The sequence below is a fragment of the Cucurbita maxima genome, unplaced genomic scaffold (genome assembly GCF_002738345.1).
Source record: "Cucurbita maxima cultivar Rimu unplaced genomic scaffold, Cmax_1.0 Cma_Scf00030, whole genome shotgun sequence".
NCBI classification, from domain to species: Eukaryota; Viridiplantae; Streptophyta; class Magnoliopsida; order Cucurbitales; family Cucurbitaceae; genus Cucurbita; species Cucurbita maxima.
In genome coordinates, this window is record NW_019272046.1 from 803524 (window position 1) to 823362 (window position 19839).

Here is a 19839-nt window from a genome sequence, read left to right on the forward strand (position 1 = left end):
AAAAAAAAAAAAAAAAAAAAGAATTACTATGTTTTTAATTATTAATATTGAAATTATTTACTTATATTATTATTATTATTCATAGTTTTATAAAATTTTTGGATATTAAAAAGCATCATAAAAAATAAAAAATAAAAAATAAGAAAGAATCATACAATTATTAAAACAAAAGGTCAACATCCACTTGATTGAAGAATGGCTCAAATGTCCCTATCTCACTTAGTTTCCTTTAAATCTCCATCTCTTTTCCATTCAATTTAATTAAAAGAAAAGAAATACACAACCTTTTGCAATCAATCATTGATTTCTTTCTTAACCAAGCCTCGACGTGCTCTAAGGAGAAAGTGGGAGAATGAAACACGAACATAGTTTCCATGTGTCGGTTTGTATAGAAAATTTAGTAGTTAATATATGAACATGTGTATGTGAAAACAACTAGAAATCTTATAAGAATTTGTATTATTTTGTAAAAAATTATTATTTTAGACTTTAAATATTTAGATTTATTTTATTTAGATTCTTTATTTTTATATTATTTTTTTAGAAGTATTACCTAAAATGATTATTATTAGTAGTAATTTTTTTACAAGTAATTTGAGGGATTTACAAAAAAAATAAATATTTAAAAAATTTAGGTAATAACTAAAAAAAAATAACTATTGAAGGCTATTTTGTGAGCCTCATTTTATCATACAAATTGTATATTATTTTTTAATTTGTCCTTTTTCTCCCTCTTCAACCCCTTCTTTAAATTAGTTTTGCAGTCAATGGTCAATTTAAAAAAAGAAAGACAAGCTTTGAATATTTGGTGAAGATGTTTGAAATAAACAACAATAGGCCATCCATTAACAAAATTGAAATCATTATCAAATTATATTAAAAAAATCATTTGACCCAATCCGATCACATTCGTTGGGTTGATGACTCAAACAACTCGAATAGAATTCACAACCTAACCTAATCCACCCCTTTATTTCGGGTTGTTTGGTTGTTTTTTTTTTTTTTTTTTTTTTTTTTTTTTTTTTTTTTTTTTTTTTTTTTTTTTTTTTTTTTTATAACTATTTACTTACATACCATTAACATCGGTTACAATTTTAATTTTCATAATAATCTTAAACGTAGGGTAGAGTAGAGTTGGGTTGGATTGACCCGACAAAAAAAATGTCAATCCACTGATCCTAATTTTTTATTTTCCAAAATCTAACCCAATCCGACTGAATAGTCCAAGTTAATCCAGTTTTTAGATCATTTTGGATAAAAGAAACTTAACCTTTGGTGAATTTAATGGAAGACTTTCCAAAGTCCCTTTCCCACTCTTTAGTCAACCACACCCCCAAATCCCCATAAAATTTCATAATTCAAAATATAGTTATGCATAAATAAATTAATAATTTAACGTTAAAATACTTTTTTTTATCAACATTTAGGATATAAGTTGAGAATTAAAATACTATTTTAAATTTTATTACATTTTAGCACTTTTATTATTATTATTGTTATTTTATTTATAAAACTAATATGGTTATTTTTTTCAAGAAAATTTCTAAGAAATTTCGTCCCGACAAAAAAAAAAAAAAATATATATTATTATTTTAAATAATTAGCTGAACCAAAAAATAAAAATAGAAAAAATATATATCTAAAAAGAATGAAAATAAGAAATAATAATAATAAAAAAAAAGACCAAATTCAAAATTACCTAAAAATTATTACTTTTTGGTTAAAATTGTATATATATATATAGAGAGAGAGGGAGAGAGGGAGAGAGAGAGATTGAACCTTTTCAAGAAGATTCTGATGAGTAAAAATACTCATAAAGATTTTGAGGATGCCGGAATCCGCCATGGCCGGTGCCCGGAGCTCTTCACGGTGGCGATTCAACGGCCAAAACAGCTCCTCAGCGTCACCTTCCAACGCCACTAGCTCTCTTCCGCCGCCAGAGCCCGGCAGAATTTGGACAGCGGAGAAGGCAACAAAAGCCACATCTCCAATAACCTCCACCGAGAAAGTCTCCGGCGCGGCGGCGTTGGCGGCGGCGCAGAGCTTCCATGACTGCAGAAGCAGAGGACTGGAACCCAAAAGAGCCGCCATAATTTCACAACTCTCGAATCTGCACAGCAAAAAAGAAGAATTTGGGGTTGCCGGAAATTGAAAACATTTAAAACTTTAAATAAAAATAAATAAAATAAATTGAGAAATTGTGAATTACGTTGAAGATTCGGACTCCATGGATGAACTTCAAGGTTTAGTCTGCTCTCTCTCTCTCTCTCTAGAAAAATGAAATTGGGTGGAAATACGGTGGGAGTATTGAAGCTCTCTTTCTTATATACTCCTAATTTTTTTATAAATTCATTTTTTAATTAAAAAATATAAATTATATCTAATAAATTGAGCTATATTCATGATAACATACATTTTTTAATTTAATTTTTTTAAATTTATATATATTCACATTTACATTGACTTAATTGAGAGGATATATTTTAACTAGTTGAGTTATGCTTACATTGATTTTTACTAAATTAATAAAAATATTTTAGATCAGCGAGTTTCTTCTTCTTCGTTCAATTTCTTCGGGTTTTTTTTTTTTCACTCTCTTTCTCTTGTTGTTTCCGTTTCGTCTCTAACCGTCTTACGATGATGGCTAATGTACTTCATCCTTTGCCACTCGCTCGGGTGAACCTCCTATTGTCGGTTCGTGACAACAAAGAGCCTTATACGCAACGGTAGTCGTGGAAATAGAGACGAGAAACCATACCTAAACCTCAATGGAGAATTAGGGGAGGGGAAGATCAAATGCTTATCGAAAATTAAAATAATAATAACAACAACGTACCCTAATTTCACGGGCTCATATTTCAGCAAAAATTAAAAAAGAGAAAAAAAAAACCGTTACTATTTATTTGATTCTCTTCAAATTACATAAATCTCCGTCTTATAATAAAGTTTAGAATTTAAATCGAAGAAATTGATGATATTTTGTTCATAGTTTCAATCATATAGTTTGAATTAAATATCCATTAAATCACTAATTCATTTTCTGTCACATGCTATAAAAACAAAATTAGCCGTAGTAGTTTCAATTTTTCAAGCCAACATTTTTGAATCAAATCTAAGCTCCAAACTATGTATCATAAAATAATTAGCTATTATTGAATTTTAGTGTCTAAACATATACCTCTAACGGTTTCGTTGTTATTACGGTATATAACAAAAATTGATGCACATTATCTGTGATATCCCACGCTAGTTGGGGAGAAGAACGAAACACCCTTTTAGAAGAGTGTAAAAACCTTTTCCTAGTATACACTTTTTAAACCGTTGAAGGGAAGCCCGAATAAGACAATATTTGTTAGGGGTGAGCTTGATTCGTTACAAATGGTATCAAAGTTAGGCACCAAGCGATGTGCCAGTGAGAAAGCTACACTCGAGGGTGTTCTCCGAAGGGGTGTAGACACGAGGTGGTATGCCAGTAAGGACGTTGGGCCTCGAAGGGGGTGGATTTGGAGGTGGTCACACATCGAGAAAGGAACGAGTGCCAACGAAGACATTGGACCCTGAAGGGGGATGAAGTTTCCAAAAAGGACAATATCTACTAGCGGTGGGTCTGAGTCTACATTACCAGATTAATCGTAAAATATTATCCGCTTATTAAACAAAACACCGTATAAAATATTAGGAAAAAAGAGTGAAAAAGTATGCAAAATAATGTCTTTTGGTGTAGGAGACAGGTGAACGTGCGTGGAATAAGTAAAGATAACATCAATAATTCACATTTCAAATTACTATCATGAGAGTGTAGTGAGGTTTGGTTTTGAAAATTTTGTACTTATTTGTCTTCCCTTTCAAATCATTCGTTTTCGTTCCTTCATTCACGATCAAATAATTGGTTTTAATTCTTATCCTAGTTTCATATTCTCGAGTTTCTTGTTAGATACCTCAAAAATATGATCGAATTGTAACTACGTTCGTATCGTCAAAGCAGCTCTAAAGGAAAAAACCTATTAAACGAAAAACTCTGTAAGTTATTTCAAATTTTTAGTTCGATGGTGAGGATAACCGTAAAATATCGATTTTTTTTTTTTTTTTTTTTTTTTTTTTTTTTTTTTTTTTTTTTTTTTTTTTTTTTTTTTTTTTTTTTTTTTTTTTTTTTTTTTTGTGGAATAGTATCCCCATTCCCCAATGTTACGTAAATCCAATCCGTGAAGGAAGAACGGTCGTCAGAAAGGTCATGCTTATAAGTGGAATTTCTAAATTCTTATTTTTCGTCAAATTGCACCCACCTTGTTAAAATTTTTCGATTTGGGTTAGAAGAATAAATAAACCAAAGATCAAATGTTCATGGTCGATCTCATGTTAACTCGCTCTCTTCCTTAATCCCTCTTTTTGGTTACCAATAACAAGGGACGTGTATGCTCTGTGACCCTTGTACGTGTCATGTTTTATGATTGTCTGACGTGTGTTATGTTATGTTTATACTATGATATAAGTTACGTCATGATACAGTTAGGTTATGTTATAAGTTATACTATGAGATTATTATGCTATGTTATGAAACTATGATGAACGAACCTTCATATGCCACACCATGTAAACTGTGTAAACATGTTCACTCGATGCCTATAAGACATTGATAAGTCATTTATGTCCATCATGAAAGATATGACTAGTACTACATATGCTCGTCTCATACGGATGCTATGTCATGAAAATAATGTAGATATGACATCATTTAAAACTATGGAGATGTATTCCCATGAAAGAATAGGTCGGCTTATTACAAACCGACTGGTAGGTTCATACTCACACGTATGGACCATGTGTAGAACAGTAAATACACATCTAATTAACTCGCTTGGGATAGCCACCTAAGGAATATAGACTGATATGATAGATCTCACTCATGGTTGTATCTGCTTGCATCTAACCCCAATAGCGTGATTACTTACTAAGTATTTCTTAAATTATTCAAGTAATGTTCAACTCGTATTTTTTCTAGGTAAAGGCAAGACTCCCTTGTACGGTTGACAGTGACATCGCAATTCGAGACCATGACACATGCATAGGATAGTTATATTTATTTTTTTAAACTCAGGTTAGAATATGGTTTTTTTACCTATAATGTTTATTTATTTTATTTAGTATTTTGCTGTGTCGTTTTAAATATGTTTTTGAACACGTAAATCCATGACAGTGTTTTAAGATGAAATTTATGTTTTATGAAGTTTAAACATTTATTTTCACACAAAAATAATTACGTTACGATGACTGTAACGACCGTAAGTAATAGGGTTTTGTGTATATTAAAGAAAACATAACCTAAGCCCATTTAGATTAAGCATGTTTAGGGTTTGTATCTCCCATGGTCCGGTTACTTACTCATTACTTTTAAGAGTGAAGATTATCTGTACAGACTAACACCTAGTCCTTCCAGCATATTTTGTCTTCACTCACATGTATTATACGAAAATTCTTAAGAGATCACCCAACATATAATTGATCAAAGCAAAACACGCTTAATTTTAGAGTTACGCTTAATATATATATTTGAAAGTTCAAGGTATCTTTTAGATTTTTTTGAAAGTTTCATCAAAACCCTATTAAACCGACCGTTTAAAGCTCACGGTTCTAGAAAAAAGCGATTGAGGTCGAGGGCACGAAATTTTGGTAGTTAATATTCCCCATGATGGGATGTGACTGATGATGAACACATACAAAAGAGGGACAAAGCCAAATAGTAGAGGGATGTATCAACATTTGGACAAGCCAAAGAAGATTAGACATATATTGTGTTATATCATATGGTTCACACAATATTATATATTATTATTATCATAATGTGACTAAATAGTGCAACTACTATTTTGATTTTATCCCATAAGGTTGGACCACAAGTGAAGACCTTTTAACATAAACCCTAACTTTCACGTGAATTTTTAAGATATAGGGGGTTGTGATTATTATTGGAATGTCGAGTTCTGGTTTCCTTCGGGGAAATACCCGTTTGAGAGGACGAGTCACGGATATAGGTCGGATAGTTTAGCCGGTTAAGACGTAAAGGTATGAATTCTAATATTTTTGGAAATAAAGAACTACTGAGACTGAAGGAGCTCAAGGTGGAAATAGTTCCGAGCCAAACGAGCTCTAGGAAAGCTTTTGGACTACTGGGCTTTACCTCTTTCCGTCTAACTTCTGAGGAGGAACGAAAATCCTCTTTCAATTCCAATATTACAAAGGAAACTCTAAAATCTTCGTGGTAACATTTTTCTCCTTTATGACTTAAACGATGAAGTGTCTGGGGCAAGTATTATGCTCGTGTGTGATTCTTTATTTTGTAGGTCTCCTCTTTTTCGTACCGAACAAATTTTTCTGTTGAAACATGTGCTAGTTAGATGATACCCTTTGTCAGAATTTGTGTATCATTCGCGTATTGTGAAAGAAATTGAAGTGTTCTACTTTTGCAAATCAAAATCGAGAAAGTGAAAATCATGTTAGATGATACTCTTGTGAAAACGTAAAATTGTAAGATTGATAGAGTCAACCTTGAATGATTCTAAGCATGGAACATGAACTACATAGAATTGCAAAGAAACTTCACTCTAGACTAAAAGAGATAACGAACATTATTTTTATTACATTTTTCAAGTCTATTTTACGAGGAGAACAAATATGGATTTATATAGGCTCAAAATGAACCCTTAACCTTCCGTGAGACATTTCAAGAGTTGTAACATTGTCACGACTTGATTTTCAAGGCTTCGTAAACAAGTATAAACGACAATAGTGAAATTACGATAAAATTTCATGTGATTTAAAGACATTCAACACCATTACAAAACGTTTACAATGTATGAGATGCCCAAGTAGTTTATAAAGGAGGGAACGAGATTTAGATACAAAATAGACGTAATGACACCCATGAAAATCTAAACATAAATGCCCTAGGTCGACATCCTTCTAAGGCTGTAGAGCTCTCAATCACCCCCTCACCTCGACCAACGACATGAGTATAAAGGGTTATGAGCATTTGGGCTGGGCATAAAAATACTCGGTAAACAACCTACTTGTAAGTTCTCTTTGTATCCTTAACCTAGCAAGTTTCCACGAGCTTTACTCTAGGCTATAGGAAGTTCGAGCCTAGTTTCTACTGTTAGATGAACATTTTGGGTGTCTTGAAGTTTCGAGCATCTTTGATCTAAATCTTACCTCTTAGGGGTCTGTGTATGTTCTACAACCTTTCTGTCTATTGACTTAGATAGCTTGCTTTACTTACGCATTGAAGGACTAATGTCCTAGATTGAGGCACTACCTCATAAAGTTCTAATGGACTAGTATGGTGTCTGCGAGTCTTAACATCATCCACAGGATGTTAGCTTGCAGACCTTCCCACAAAACCATAAAGTCATCTAAGTTTGAGGGGAGCGATCCCGTGTGCCAGTCAGCTACTATCTTAACCTATGTGGTCCCACGCTCCTCTCTAAGGGTTCACAACTTAGTGGCCCAATTCCCCGGTTCAGGAGACCTCTAGCCATTTCCACTAGTTGGGGCATCTAATCAGACAATATATCTTCCGACTAAACTAACGTTAGTGTTTTTTTCCTCTTTAAAATTTAATTAATTATTTATGAATTAAAATTAAAAACTAAATAATTAAGCACATAATACAAAGGAAGGGAGTTTCATAGAGAAGAGTTCAAATTTTATTTTGTTTTGAGAATGAACAATAGAATATGTGAATATGAAAAAGAGACGACCACAAAAAAACATGAAACAAAACATAGTGGAGGGGTCTATCAATGTTTTTTTATTTTTATTTTTTATTAATTTTTTTTTATTTTTTATCGATCGTAATAAATATCCCAACTACTTACATGTATCCAAGTATTAAATTCTATTTGAATGAGGAGTGAGCATCGATTAATTGGTGTCGATGCTGATCTCTAGCCAGCACCGACCATCAACATATCCATTTTTATAAATTTTAGGGTGGAGGATTCATTCGGCTGAGCAACAAGTCAAATAAATAATTGATGTTGTCGGTTTCATCACTTTGTCGAATTGAACGAGATATTATAGTATAGTTTTAATAATATTGGTTGGTTGGGGTTTTTGAGCTTTTCTTTGAGTTAGTCGATCGATCGATCGGTCTTGCATTTAACAAAATCGATTCCAATTGAAATTAGTTCTAAGGGTTTTTATTTAGTTGGCTCGATTTTTCAATTTTGTTGCTCGCCTAGATATTAGAGGTACAAAATATAAGAAAAAATCAATAATATAGTCATACATCAATAATGTGGATAACACAAAGTTATGTAAGAGTAAATTCATATTTCTTCTTTAATTTTTAGAACATAACTTAAAATGCATGCCTGCGACCGCATGTTGGATATTCCGGTCATGTTTATCCAAGACATATTGTCTATGGTCGCATGTCCATTCCCAACTTTTTTTACTTGCTTTCTATTAGATAGACATTTTTGTTGTATTTATGACCGGTCACTAAAATTATGTCTACACCCGTTAACGTTAACACATCCCAAAATGTACTCCAGGAATGTGACTAATTGTCAATTCTTTTCATTCTTCTCACCTGGGTTACTATCAAATTGTTATTGTTGCCTACTCACTTTTAACTGGTAAAATTTCCTCACTCACATTTTGTAAAACATTTCTCTCAAACATGACTCGAGATTCAAGTATACGTCGATATTGTATGCAAAGTGCGAATTTCACACGACTGACTTGTTCGTTGGGTTAGAACAAGCGCACAATCGTTGTCTCGCTGCTACAAGAAAGCAATTAACCATCGACCTATCAAAACCAATTATTTGGGTAATCTACTCGTGTAATCTCTTGTCCCTTTTTAGGACGGGGATGGGTGTAGGCTTTCTCAAAACCAACTATTCCAATGAGATGATCATTTTGTTTTTTCCTAATGAACACCCACTCTATTGGTACTCGAATGTCTCCTATATCATATTTGTTCTTTCGTAGGTTCGCTCGAGTTGAACGTTGTTGGTAGAGTGTCAAGATACTTAATGGAACCATCATAAATGTACGAGCTCAAGTAGAGCTACATTTGTGGAACATAGCTGTGAAAACAAGCTAACATAACGACTTGCTCTAAGCCATCTAACATGAGGACGTTTACCAGTCATCACGACACCCTGAACAACTCGGATTCAATCCCTCAAGTCGTGATCATCCAACACCGTCGAACAAACTTCTCAGAACTTAGAACAAGTGAATCAGACAACAGAGGAAAGGAAAAAACCAATTGAAATTTCTTATGTTACTCAAAAGTGTGATTGTGAACACAATTTCTTCTACATATTCACCCAGATTGTACATATCACAAGCAAGAATTGGTGAAGAAATGACTTCATCTATCATATTTCTACTTCGTATCTAACTCTTCCCCATCATATTACCATTCATTCATACACTGATCTTTCTTCCCTTTCTTTTGACTTAAGAGCAAAACACCAAGGGGGGAACCATCATCCATTATACAGGATAAACAAAAAGAATAAGAAACAATTAAATCATATTACCATTTGGAATTCATCTCGTCAACCAAATCACGACGCCATGGCTTACTGGTTGCATGCCAAGATGAACTCCGAAGAACACCACCAATATGAAGCTTTCCTTCAAACCAGATAACCATTCTCCCCTTTCCTCTTACAAAAATCATCAAATGAATTTAGAAAAGTTCCTCCGAATTAAATTTGTTCCACGCCTCCTGTCATCACGGTATAGACATCTTTAATTAGTGCAATCGAGATCACAAAATCCGAAACACAACAGAGAAGAGAAAGTAGAAACTGAGAGGTTATGAGAAAGCAGCAGCAGCACATGACTATTTATTGTTCTTCTTTAAAAAAAAAAAGAAAAAGAAAAGAAAGAACACTTTTCAAATTTCTAGAACTTATGCTTTTGTATAATCCAAACAAAAACTACACCTTCAAACATAAACTTCAACTTGACAAGCTTATATGTAGCAAATACTGTGAGCCGAACATCTTTTGATCTTATATTCAAGAGAATGGCTATCATGATAGAAAGAAAATTAATTACATACGGATCAAGAGGAACTAACTCAAAAGTATAAACAGCATTAAACCAAACAGTGTTTTCCTCCTACCTTAACACACTACAACCCACAAAATGTTTCTGGTTTTCTATTTAGAAATTTTAGCTGACAAGTAACTTCTATCCATGCTTTTTCATTTTTTTAACCACTTATGAAAACATTTCGATATCGAATCCAAAATTTAAAAATTAAAGTTAGTTTATAGATACATATTTTTGTTTTTGAAATTTGACTAAGAACTGAAATGTAATTGCAAGTATGGTAAAAAACATATTATCGAAATCGAGTGTAAGTAGGCATAACTAAAAAAATCAGTAAAACCAACTACAATAAAATCAGACTTCTATTGAAGTGCTCATATAACATCCAATAACTAACAGGAAACATTGTGAAATATCAAATATTGCTGTACTTGAAATTTTGAGTTAGATTATGGCTTTTCTTATCATTATCGAACTATATATTACTCTGAAGTACCTTTAAAATGTCAAACACCTTCTCAGCGACATACTTTTGCTGAAGAGTGGCACCTTTTTGCTGCACCTTATCGGGGTGAATGCACAGTGTTGCTTTCCTATATGCTTTCTTGACTGCATTTGGAATAACAATCTCAGTCAAAGAAACTGGCTGCCACCCACACTCAGGCCAGAGCACCTATTATAATTCAACAGTGAAAAAAACAGGTAAACCAACCAGTCAATCATAACAGTATTCTCATGCCATGTTAACAAAGAACAATTCATTCTGACACCTAGCCTCTTATAATACCATTTGAATTCTTTATTCTAAACGAAATGCTTGCAAGGTTCCTTAGCTAATAAATCCACAATGAGTTTTGTTAATATCTTTAATATAGGTACTCACAAAATTGAGGAACACGATGGTTTGGGTTGGATTTATAAGGTGATATTAGGTTAATTTAGATTCAAATCAGTTCAACAAGATTGAATGGGTTCAGTTCAAATGATCCTTCATTATTCAAGTTTGAATTGAAAAAAATTATGAAGTTAAAATGTTTTGGGGTAAAGAAAGTGAAGGCCCACATGCTCTCAGGATTTATAATGATTTCAGATGATGCAATAAAGCAAAACTAAAATGCTGACGAAGAACATACATATTGCAAAGTTGATAAAAGAGCACGTAAATTGCCCTCCTTCCCGGCAGCCCAACGCTTGATCTCAGAATCCAGTGTTTCAGAAATTCTCTGCAAACATAATATTGAGGGAAAATCTAATGAAATGCTTGCTTTTTTTAAAAAAAAAATGGTTTCAAATTGCAAGATTGTTCTATGTAATATAAAGATATAGAGTGGCAGAAAATGTTAAATAGTTTCTTCCACTTCAACATCATCCGGATATAGCATGGGGAAAAACAAGCAATTTCAAGAATATCAAACAGTTAATAGCTTCAGATCATGGTAAATTTTTCAGGACTTCCAATTTGAAATCAAGTTTTAGACTGCAGTGACGATCACCTGACTAAAACAAATTTCCTTCCAAGCTTTTTGGTTGGTTTACAAATCGAAGTGTCATTACACCATTTTTCTAATCAGATTATATCGAGTACTTCAAATATTTCATTGATAAATTTATGTTCAGTCTCAGAAAATTACGAGAAAAAGTAAATGAAAACAAGATGAGGCAGATTACAACAATATGAAAAACTAGGTCTTCTCCAATCCTCTAAAGCAACACAGATTCAAAACAATAAAATCCTAGTTCTAGCACGCACGAAAGATAAATGGATGAGCTCAAAAATGGAAAAGAAACGAAGGCAATAAATATCAAGAACATGCACTCACATGTCTCTCGGCTTGTTCCCTCTGCATTTGAAGATCTCGCTCATTTTTCTCAGCAAGAGCTTTAGCCTGAAACAAAACATACAAATTTGAAAAAGCTCTTTAAAGCAGAGCACATTGTAAGGGCAACAGCATTAATAGATTATAATCAAATATAAGTCCATACGGACTATAAAATGTAATACAGTAGTTCTAGTTCCAAGTGTTTTATCTCTTTTGTCAGTGTCAATCTGTTTTGTAACGCATATTTAAACAGAAAACACACAAGCATACCGCACGTGATTGGACCCTCTGGTGGCGTTCCAACCTGGCTCTTCGTCTTTCCTCACTTTCCCCATCAACTTCCTGGAATTCTCCAGAAGATGGAGGACCTTTGCCAAAACAAACACTAAAAGTCATCGACTGTGATAAAAAAAGTTCAAGTTCTAAGCTGAAACTTTGCCAAATATAGTATTCAGATTGTAGAAGTACCTCCAAAAATAGCTGAAAGATCATCAACAATATTAGTGGCTGAAGATGCTTTCCTCATATTTGATGAAGTGGCAGAAGATGGTTTAGTTGTCTCAGACGCTGGTCTACTTGGAGGTTGGGCATCAAAGAAGTTATCCTGAAAAAAACACTCATTAGGTAACCAGAGATCGGAAAGGAAGCAAGGGAAGCCTTAGAAGATTACAAACTCAAGTCCTCACCATAGGGTTGGCCCTAGGCCTAGGTGCACAACTGGCTCTACCCATGCTAAAAAATGACTCAAGGTCATTTTCATTCTTCTGTTGGCTTGCCCTGGCTGCAGCAGCAGCTCTCTCTCGAGCGTCTACAGCAGCCCTTTCTCGAGCCTCTGCAGCAGCTCTTTCCACAGCAGCTCGCTCTGCCCTACTTCGTGCTTCAGCTTCTGCCCTCGCAACAGAAGCTCTCTCTTGTGCTTCCCTCTCTTTTGCTTCTGCAGCTGCCTTTTCTGCTTTTTCCCGTGCCTCTGCTGCAGCCCTTTCCGCTCTTTCCCGGGCCTCTGCAGCAGCCCTTTCACGAGCTTCAGCTTGAGCTCTCTGAACTGCAGTCCTCTCAGCACGTACTCGAGCCTCTGCATTTGCCTTTTCAACAGCAGCCCTTTCAGCTTTTAAGCGAGCTTCAGTAGCTGCCCTCTCACGTGCTTCCCTTGTGGCCCTTTCAACAGCCTGTCTGACTTTTATCCTTTCCATCTCAAGCTCCCTAGCTCTCTCCCTTTCCTTCTCTAACCTTCTTTGTTCTTTCTCCCTCTCCTCTCTTTCCCTCTCAAGCTCCCTCGTTCTTTCCCTCTCTTTTTCAACTCTCCGTTTCTCCTTCTCCTTCTCTTCCCTTTCCCTTTCTCTTTCCCTTTCCCTTTGGAACCGTTCATGATCCAAACTCTCCTCATCTTCAACTCTCTCATTTCGCATGGCTTTCTCATCTCTATCCCAATATGCAGCTTCTTTACTTCTAGAAGTTCTTGTACTCTCTCTCTCCCTCACTTCCTTGGCCTGCTTAAACTTCGCCTCTGCTCGATCCATTGCCTCCTTCATGGCTGCAGCAGCAGAATTCATCTCTAATTCTTCACTAGAAAGACCGTTGACTTGTTCATCAGCATTACTTTGATTTCTTCCCATGGCAAATTCCTCAAGTTCATCAATTGAAGATACTTGATCTCCCATTGAAGCAGAGGCAGGTTTAGGAATCTGAAAATGATGTGTAGAATTGGGAAATGAAGAAAAGTCATTTGCATTCATCTTTGAACTTCGGGAGCCAGACGAACCCATTCCTTCTTTTGGAACCTGCTGTGGTATAGGAGGTGGTGGTCTTGAAGGGGGTGGTGCAACAGTGGGTTGTGTAAAAAGAGGAATCTCCGATACAGTGAGCCATATTTCATCAGGTTCAACATTATCATCAAATCTAGATGTATCCCCCATCACATTTTCATCTTTTGAAGGAGGAGGAGATGTTGATTGAGGCATAAATTTGTGAGAATTACTTGAAACCGTAGGAATATCAAACACAGGCTGATCATCTTGTCTATCATTCTTAGCAGACACATCCTTCTTCAAAGGTTGTCCAGATGGTTTTTCCACAGTTTCTTTACTGTTAGAATTTTGAGGCCCAGCAGCATTTCTGTCTACCCTGGGAGGACTCCTAGCCATATCTCTATTACTCCCTTCTGATGAAAATGCTGGGACAGATTTACCAAGGCTAGCAAATGGGTCCATATCATCAAAAGCTTTATTATTTGCATCCGAAGAAGGGTAACCATCAAATTTTGGGCTTTTAAAATTACCAATGTCACTAGCTTCTTCATGTGGGTCACTGTGCTCCCTCGACGTCCCAAACGGGTTTTCCATTGACTTGGAGGATGTTTTACTCTTAACTGAAGTTGGCTCCGATGACCAGCTAGCTCCTGAGGTTGACCTGAAAATATTATTATAGGAAGCATAAGCATCATTCCATTTTTCATTTGCCAGTCAGAACAGCATCCATTAAAAGAAAGGAGAACCCAGTTCCAAAATTTCTGAGTGCCTATGAAACGTTAGAATATACTGCTCTATTTAGGCAGTCTCTTCTTCTATAGTATAGTAAAGAAAGTTCAAATGAGGAAGAAAGTAGTGGAGGAATTTCAAGGGGGATTACATTGTTAATAAAGTACAATAATGAAGCAAACTGACAAAGAAAAAAGGAAGAAGAAGAAGGAAAATGAGCCACGAGACTGCCATGATAACATATTTAAGTACAAGGACTTGAAATTTTGAAGTGAATAGAAATGAATTTGTTATTTTTACCAGCAGACAGCATCATTCAAGCCAACCATCCTCAACTAAAGCGAATGCTCAGCTTGAAGATGCTGTTCATGGTCTAATAGCTGATTATTATTTCAAGCGAATAGAAACGAATTTCAGTGTGTTCATTTTTCATGGTAAACCCAAAAACGAGGCACAGGTTTGCCATGTAAAATGCTTTCTATTCAAAGCAGATTCTGATATTTCAAACCTACCCCTCGTTTCTAGGTTTACCCAGAATTTTGTAAATGCTTCATAGGTGGACTCATCTCATCATGGTTACTTTAATCTTCTTGGAAATAAGGAAAATAAAATTTTCATTGAAGCAAGCATTAAGAGTTCCATCCTAAAAATCAAATTAAAAAAAATATAACTAGATCACCTCTACAGAATCCAACTTGGCAATGCTCAAACACTTCAATGTGTAATAAAATCATCAAGGTAAGGAGCTTTGTGACTTCCCTAACTTTTAATTATTTTCCTAATCTGTGTTGTCAAAAGGACTAATAAATCATCCAATATCTACTTCACTTATCGGATCCCAACAGATGGCATCAAATATGAAAAAACAAGCCTCCCTTCAAGAGTTCAAAAAGAAACCAACCACCCATCTCTTAATTTGGTTCTTTGTAATTAAGATCAGACCCAATCCTTGATCAACTCCTAAATGAAAGCTTTTCTCCTACTACCATTATCAATTTTGTGAAAGAAATTGGAGTCTTCTCCACCATCTTCAAGCCAATGAGTTCTACATTACTAAGGCCATTGCCTATCTTCTAAGTACATGTCTTGAAGTAGCTCAAGCTTCCATTTTCTCCCAATAGGTGTAAAAATTATATTCATTGCGTGGGGGATTGTAGCTCAAGCCACTATCTTTAATTGACTTGGTAAATTTTAACTTTTTCATAGTAGGATCTCCAGAAATCTCCATATTCCATCCCTTCAAACTTTGCTTCAAAATTTTGAGTTTTTCAATTTTAACTCATTCCACCACAGAAGCAATGCCACCTTCTTTTCTAGATTGAGAAGCTGTGATGAGAAAGCCAAAAGTTCTCAGATTTAATAGCATAGGTCCCGAATAAAAGGTACATGTTTTTGGGAAAACTACAAAAAGGATCCATTTCTCTCCTTCCAATAAGCCAAGGAGACAATAACAACCACTCATTTGAGACAAGAAACCCTAATATTGGACTAAGAGAAACAATTGAAAGGCAAACATCCCTCAATGAAAGCTCACCAATGAATTTGTAAAAATGTCTCATATTACAAGTGATATTTCCTCTAGAAGATTTTTCAAAAGCCCATCTAACAACAATGAATCACCTGTAATGCACCAACAGCCATTACAAAGACCATAAAGATCATAATTTTCTGCCAAAAATGATATCAAAACCTACCGTTGGTTGGCCAATAAACACCTAAAATCCAACAAGATGTGTAACTATCAAATGAAAACTTTATGAAAAGTGAAAAGACACATACCTCCAAGGACTTCAAAAACTGAGAGGATTTTCTTTCCAAGGAACAAGAATATCAGTAGCAGCTCCTTCAAAGTTAATGAAAGACCAACCTAGTGAGAAGAAGACTGAATCAATATGTCTAATAGAATCCCACACCAAACTGCTTCTCTTTCAATTCCAAGGCCTCTAACATACCAAAAAAGAATCTTCACAAAATAGGGGAAAACTCAATCTGCAATGATGACCCAATGACTAAGTCATAGTTGACAGAGGTATTTAGATTTTTTAATTCTCTGCATTATATCCCAAATGCTTTTTTTTTCTTTTTCCCTATCCACTAACTTTCTTAGTTGATCTCTTCGTAGGAATGGTACAGAACACAAGCCTAAATTCTTTAATTGAATGGACATCTGCTCCCAATATTAAATGACTATCTGATAGGGAGGTCAATATTTTGGTCGAAGTGGCCAAAGTTGTAGTTCCCTACAAAGGAAAAAGAGAGCAAATTTATTCCTCGTTTGAGATATTTATTCCTAATACCACTGCAGTTTTGCTATTTGAAATGTTGCCATTGTAATTAGATTCCAGATTTTTCTTGGTTAAATGGAGAAGGACGAGTAAATGTGAAACCATCAATCCCATTTTCTTTTCAAGGAGGTTAAAACCTTGGTTGGGAGTATGAACAAGAACTACACAAGGGTAAATCTTCCTCCCTGGGAAAAGATAATATCTTTTTCATTTGTCTAACCTTTTAGAGACTCTCTCAACAACAAGGGACTAGAAATCTGGATTGTTGGTATTACTTCCCAACACAAAACGGAGATAACAAATAGAGGCCAAGAATCAACCAAATAACCAAGTCTCTCAACTTTCCTAGAGACTTCTTGGTTTCGTCTACTTTAATATTGACAAGAAGGGTCTTCAGTAGATCAATTTTCATTCACACCATAAGCTCAAAAGACTTTAGAGTACCCATATTATTATCTAGTTCCATCTCCTCAAAAGGCCCCCAAAACAATGTTATCAACCACACATTGTAAAATGACTCAATTTGGTTATGTTGCTGCAAGTTCTAAGTTCTTTGTCTGATGAGAAAAGGAGAGATGAGATCACTTTGCCTAAGATCTTTCAATGAAATAATTCTACCTCAAGGTTCACCATTAATAAAGACCACGAATTTGGTAATATAAATTCTCCAAGAAATCCAATCCGACCCAAAATCCTATTCAACCAAGTGAAAGGCTTTCTCGAGATCGAATTTCAAAAATCAAGACCGATTAATGGAGTATTTCAATTCATTTCATTGAAGCCTTCATTAGCCACCAAAGTTAGTTGAAATCTGCCTATTTCGTACAAACGCAAGTTGAAATTTAGAGACAGTACTTGAGAGGTTTGACTGAGAATTATTCAGCATAAAGTCTTCCATTGAACGCCATGTACTCGGCGCAAAGCAGCCCTACAAAACCATGCTAACCTAGAGTCGGCTAACAAAAGAAATCAAGAAGAAATAAGCAATTGCATCGAGAGATGTAAAACTAATTTTCAATCAGGCTTAACCAACATGAAACATAGTGGAGACAGCAATCAATCATTCGAAAGTACCATATCTAGAAATCCAATCATAAGTGCTGAAAACAATGATTTACTGCAATGAAACGTGAGTGTTAAAAGACCAAAAACAAAAAAAAAAAAAAAAAAAAAAAAAAAAACAAAAAAAACAAACGAATTGCACAATTTAACATCAAAAGTTAAATGGCAATGAAGCAAACTTCCCGAACCCAAATTAATGAACAGGTAATTACAAAGCTTAATTAAACTACAAAACTCTATTTGAAGATTGCACACCATCACCACGTTATACCTGTCACCAGGGGGGCTGCGGCTTCTAAACCCAGGTATCAAATCATCAAAAGCAGGAATTTCTTTATCTTTACCCTGCGTTCCTTTCCCACCCGTACTCTTCGACACACCTTCCGATTTACCAAATCCCCCAAGAAGATCATCGAATGCTGAATCTGCGTTAGGCGGCGAAGACATAGATGAAAACACATCACCATACTGAACTTTCGACGAGCTTCTCAAGCCCGGAATGCCATCGAAGATATCATCATCATACACAGGTTTATCATAAACCGGTGAGCTCGAAGGTGCCGGTTGACCAGAATTACCAGCCCCATGAAATAGGGAGTCAAAATTAACATCCGAATCACCCCCACGACTCTCCGATTTTCTGGAGAATTTCGCCGACCCACCAAGCAAATCATCAAGACCACCGAATTCGCGATTCTCATGAGCACTCATCGATCGATGAAGCGAATCATGGTCATCGGCGAGAGACCCAGATAAGGAATTAGATGTCTTAGTCGATCGGAAGGAGCCCCGAGATCCCAGATCGAAATTAGGGGAGGTGGTAGCGTTGATATTGGACGTACCCTTTGGAGCAGCCATTGGGGCGGCTTTACCTTGGGGCTTGAATCCATAATTGGTAGCTAGAAGACCCTCAAAGTCGTTCATAACGATAAGGTAATTACAAACAGAGAGTGATTTAAAAACAAAAACAGCGATCCGGAGAGGAAGAAGTCAAAATTTGAAGGGGGGGGGGAAGGGATCGGCGAAGGAAATGAAGAGATCTAAATTCACCGGAGAGAGAGAGAGAGAGAATGAAGGACCTCCTGCAATGAAGTGCAGAGAGGGAAATGGGCGGCAGAATCAGAGGGAATACAATACAAGAATTAAGCCCTCATTTTTTTGTACTGTGAAAATCTCTCAAAATCAAGATCGGGATGTTGCTGTTGTATGATAAGATGAGTGTTTTTCATCTGTGGAAATTTTCAACCAACCATTAATTATAGAATGCTTCTTCCTTTTCTTCTTTTAAAATAAGTAATGACTTCCAACTTCAAAATTAATAACGTTAGATTAAGATTAACATACATTCTCGTCCCGTTTTATTAAAATATTTTCATTCTTATTCTCACCCCATTACCCGTTTTGGATAGTCAGCTTGGATTAATTTATTTTTGTTCTTTATTTTTAACGAGAGATTAATTTTAAAAAATCAATATATATATATAGTATTTATTTATTCAAATAATTGATTTTAAAATTATTTCATATTTTATTATAGTTTAATGTTAAAATATATATAATAATACTATAACACAAAGGTTGAATTAGAAAAAAAAATTTATTGGGCCAGACTCGGGACCCAAATAGATTTCTCAATATCAAGTCAAACGGAGTATTTTTCGTTTCTTTTCAGGCAGAGTATCACAGTCATGTTTGTTCAGAGCGTGTTGTTTGTGGGCGCATGTCGGATGTCTCGATCATGTTTATCTAGGACATATTATTCGTGGCTTCCAAACATGTTTTCATGTTAGATATCACATCTACACCCACTAGATTAAAATGTCCTAAAATGTATTATACGTAGGATATGACTAATTGTAAATTTTTCTTATCCGAATTATATGTAATCAATACCATTGTTGTTGCTTTTTCAAACGGTTTTCTAACGCATTTCCTGCCAAGTATGATTTCCGTATGGCTGACTTGTTCACCAGATTTGAATTTTCTTAACTCATTCTTTTCTTACCATTCGAATTTTTAACCAAATTGAAAAAAAAAAAAATTACTTTTTAAGGTTTTCAAAACTTGATTCGGTAAAATATATATATATAATTTACGAAAGAAATTGGGCGAGTCATTATA

The 19839-nt window shown here is 35.0% G+C and overlaps 2 protein-coding genes across 2 annotated transcripts in view; both read right to left on the minus strand.

Annotated features, from left to right (window-relative positions):
• LOC111465963 (lipase-like PAD4) overlaps positions 1 to 2289 on the minus strand; it is a 4075-nt gene extending 1786 nt beyond the window's left edge. The window contains exons 1-2 of the mRNA XM_023110476.1: positions 2210 to 2289; positions 1780 to 2110 (exon numbers count right to left, since the gene is read on the minus strand). Coding sequence (XP_022966244.1) covers positions 1780 to 2110; positions 2210 to 2229 — 351 coding nt within the window. The 5' untranslated portion in view covers positions 2230 to 2289. The remainder of the gene's footprint in view (positions 1 to 1779; positions 2111 to 2209) is intronic.
• A 6973-nt stretch (positions 2290 to 9262) lies between these two features.
• Positions 9263 to 18981, minus strand: LOC111465914 (auxilin-related protein 2-like). The gene is made up of 8 exons (XM_023110381.1): positions 17990 to 18981; positions 12584 to 14303; positions 12366 to 12501; positions 12168 to 12265; positions 11898 to 11963; positions 11211 to 11300; positions 10574 to 10750; positions 9263 to 9745 (listed from the first exon to the last, which is right to left on the minus strand). The coding sequence occupies exons 1-8, from the start codon at positions 18640 to 18642 to the stop codon at positions 9707 to 9709; spliced, it is 2979 nt and encodes a 992-aa protein (XP_022966149.1). The 5' UTR covers positions 18643 to 18981; the 3' UTR covers positions 9263 to 9706.
• Between the last annotated feature and the right edge of the window lie 858 nt (positions 18982 to 19839).

Coding starts and splice junctions, on each gene's coding strand:
- LOC111465914 (XM_023110381.1), bottom strand. CDS start 18,642: ATGAACGACTTTGAGGGTCTTCTAGCTACCAATTATGGATTCAAGCCC. Junction 11,301..11,897: donor GGGAACAAGCCGAGAGACAT/GTGAGTGCATGT, acceptor TTATGTTTGCAG/AGAATTTCTGAAACACTGGA. Junction 10,751..11,210: donor TTTTATCAACTTTGCAATAT/GTATGTTCTTCG, acceptor GAATTATAATAG/GTGCTCTGGCCTGAGTGTGG.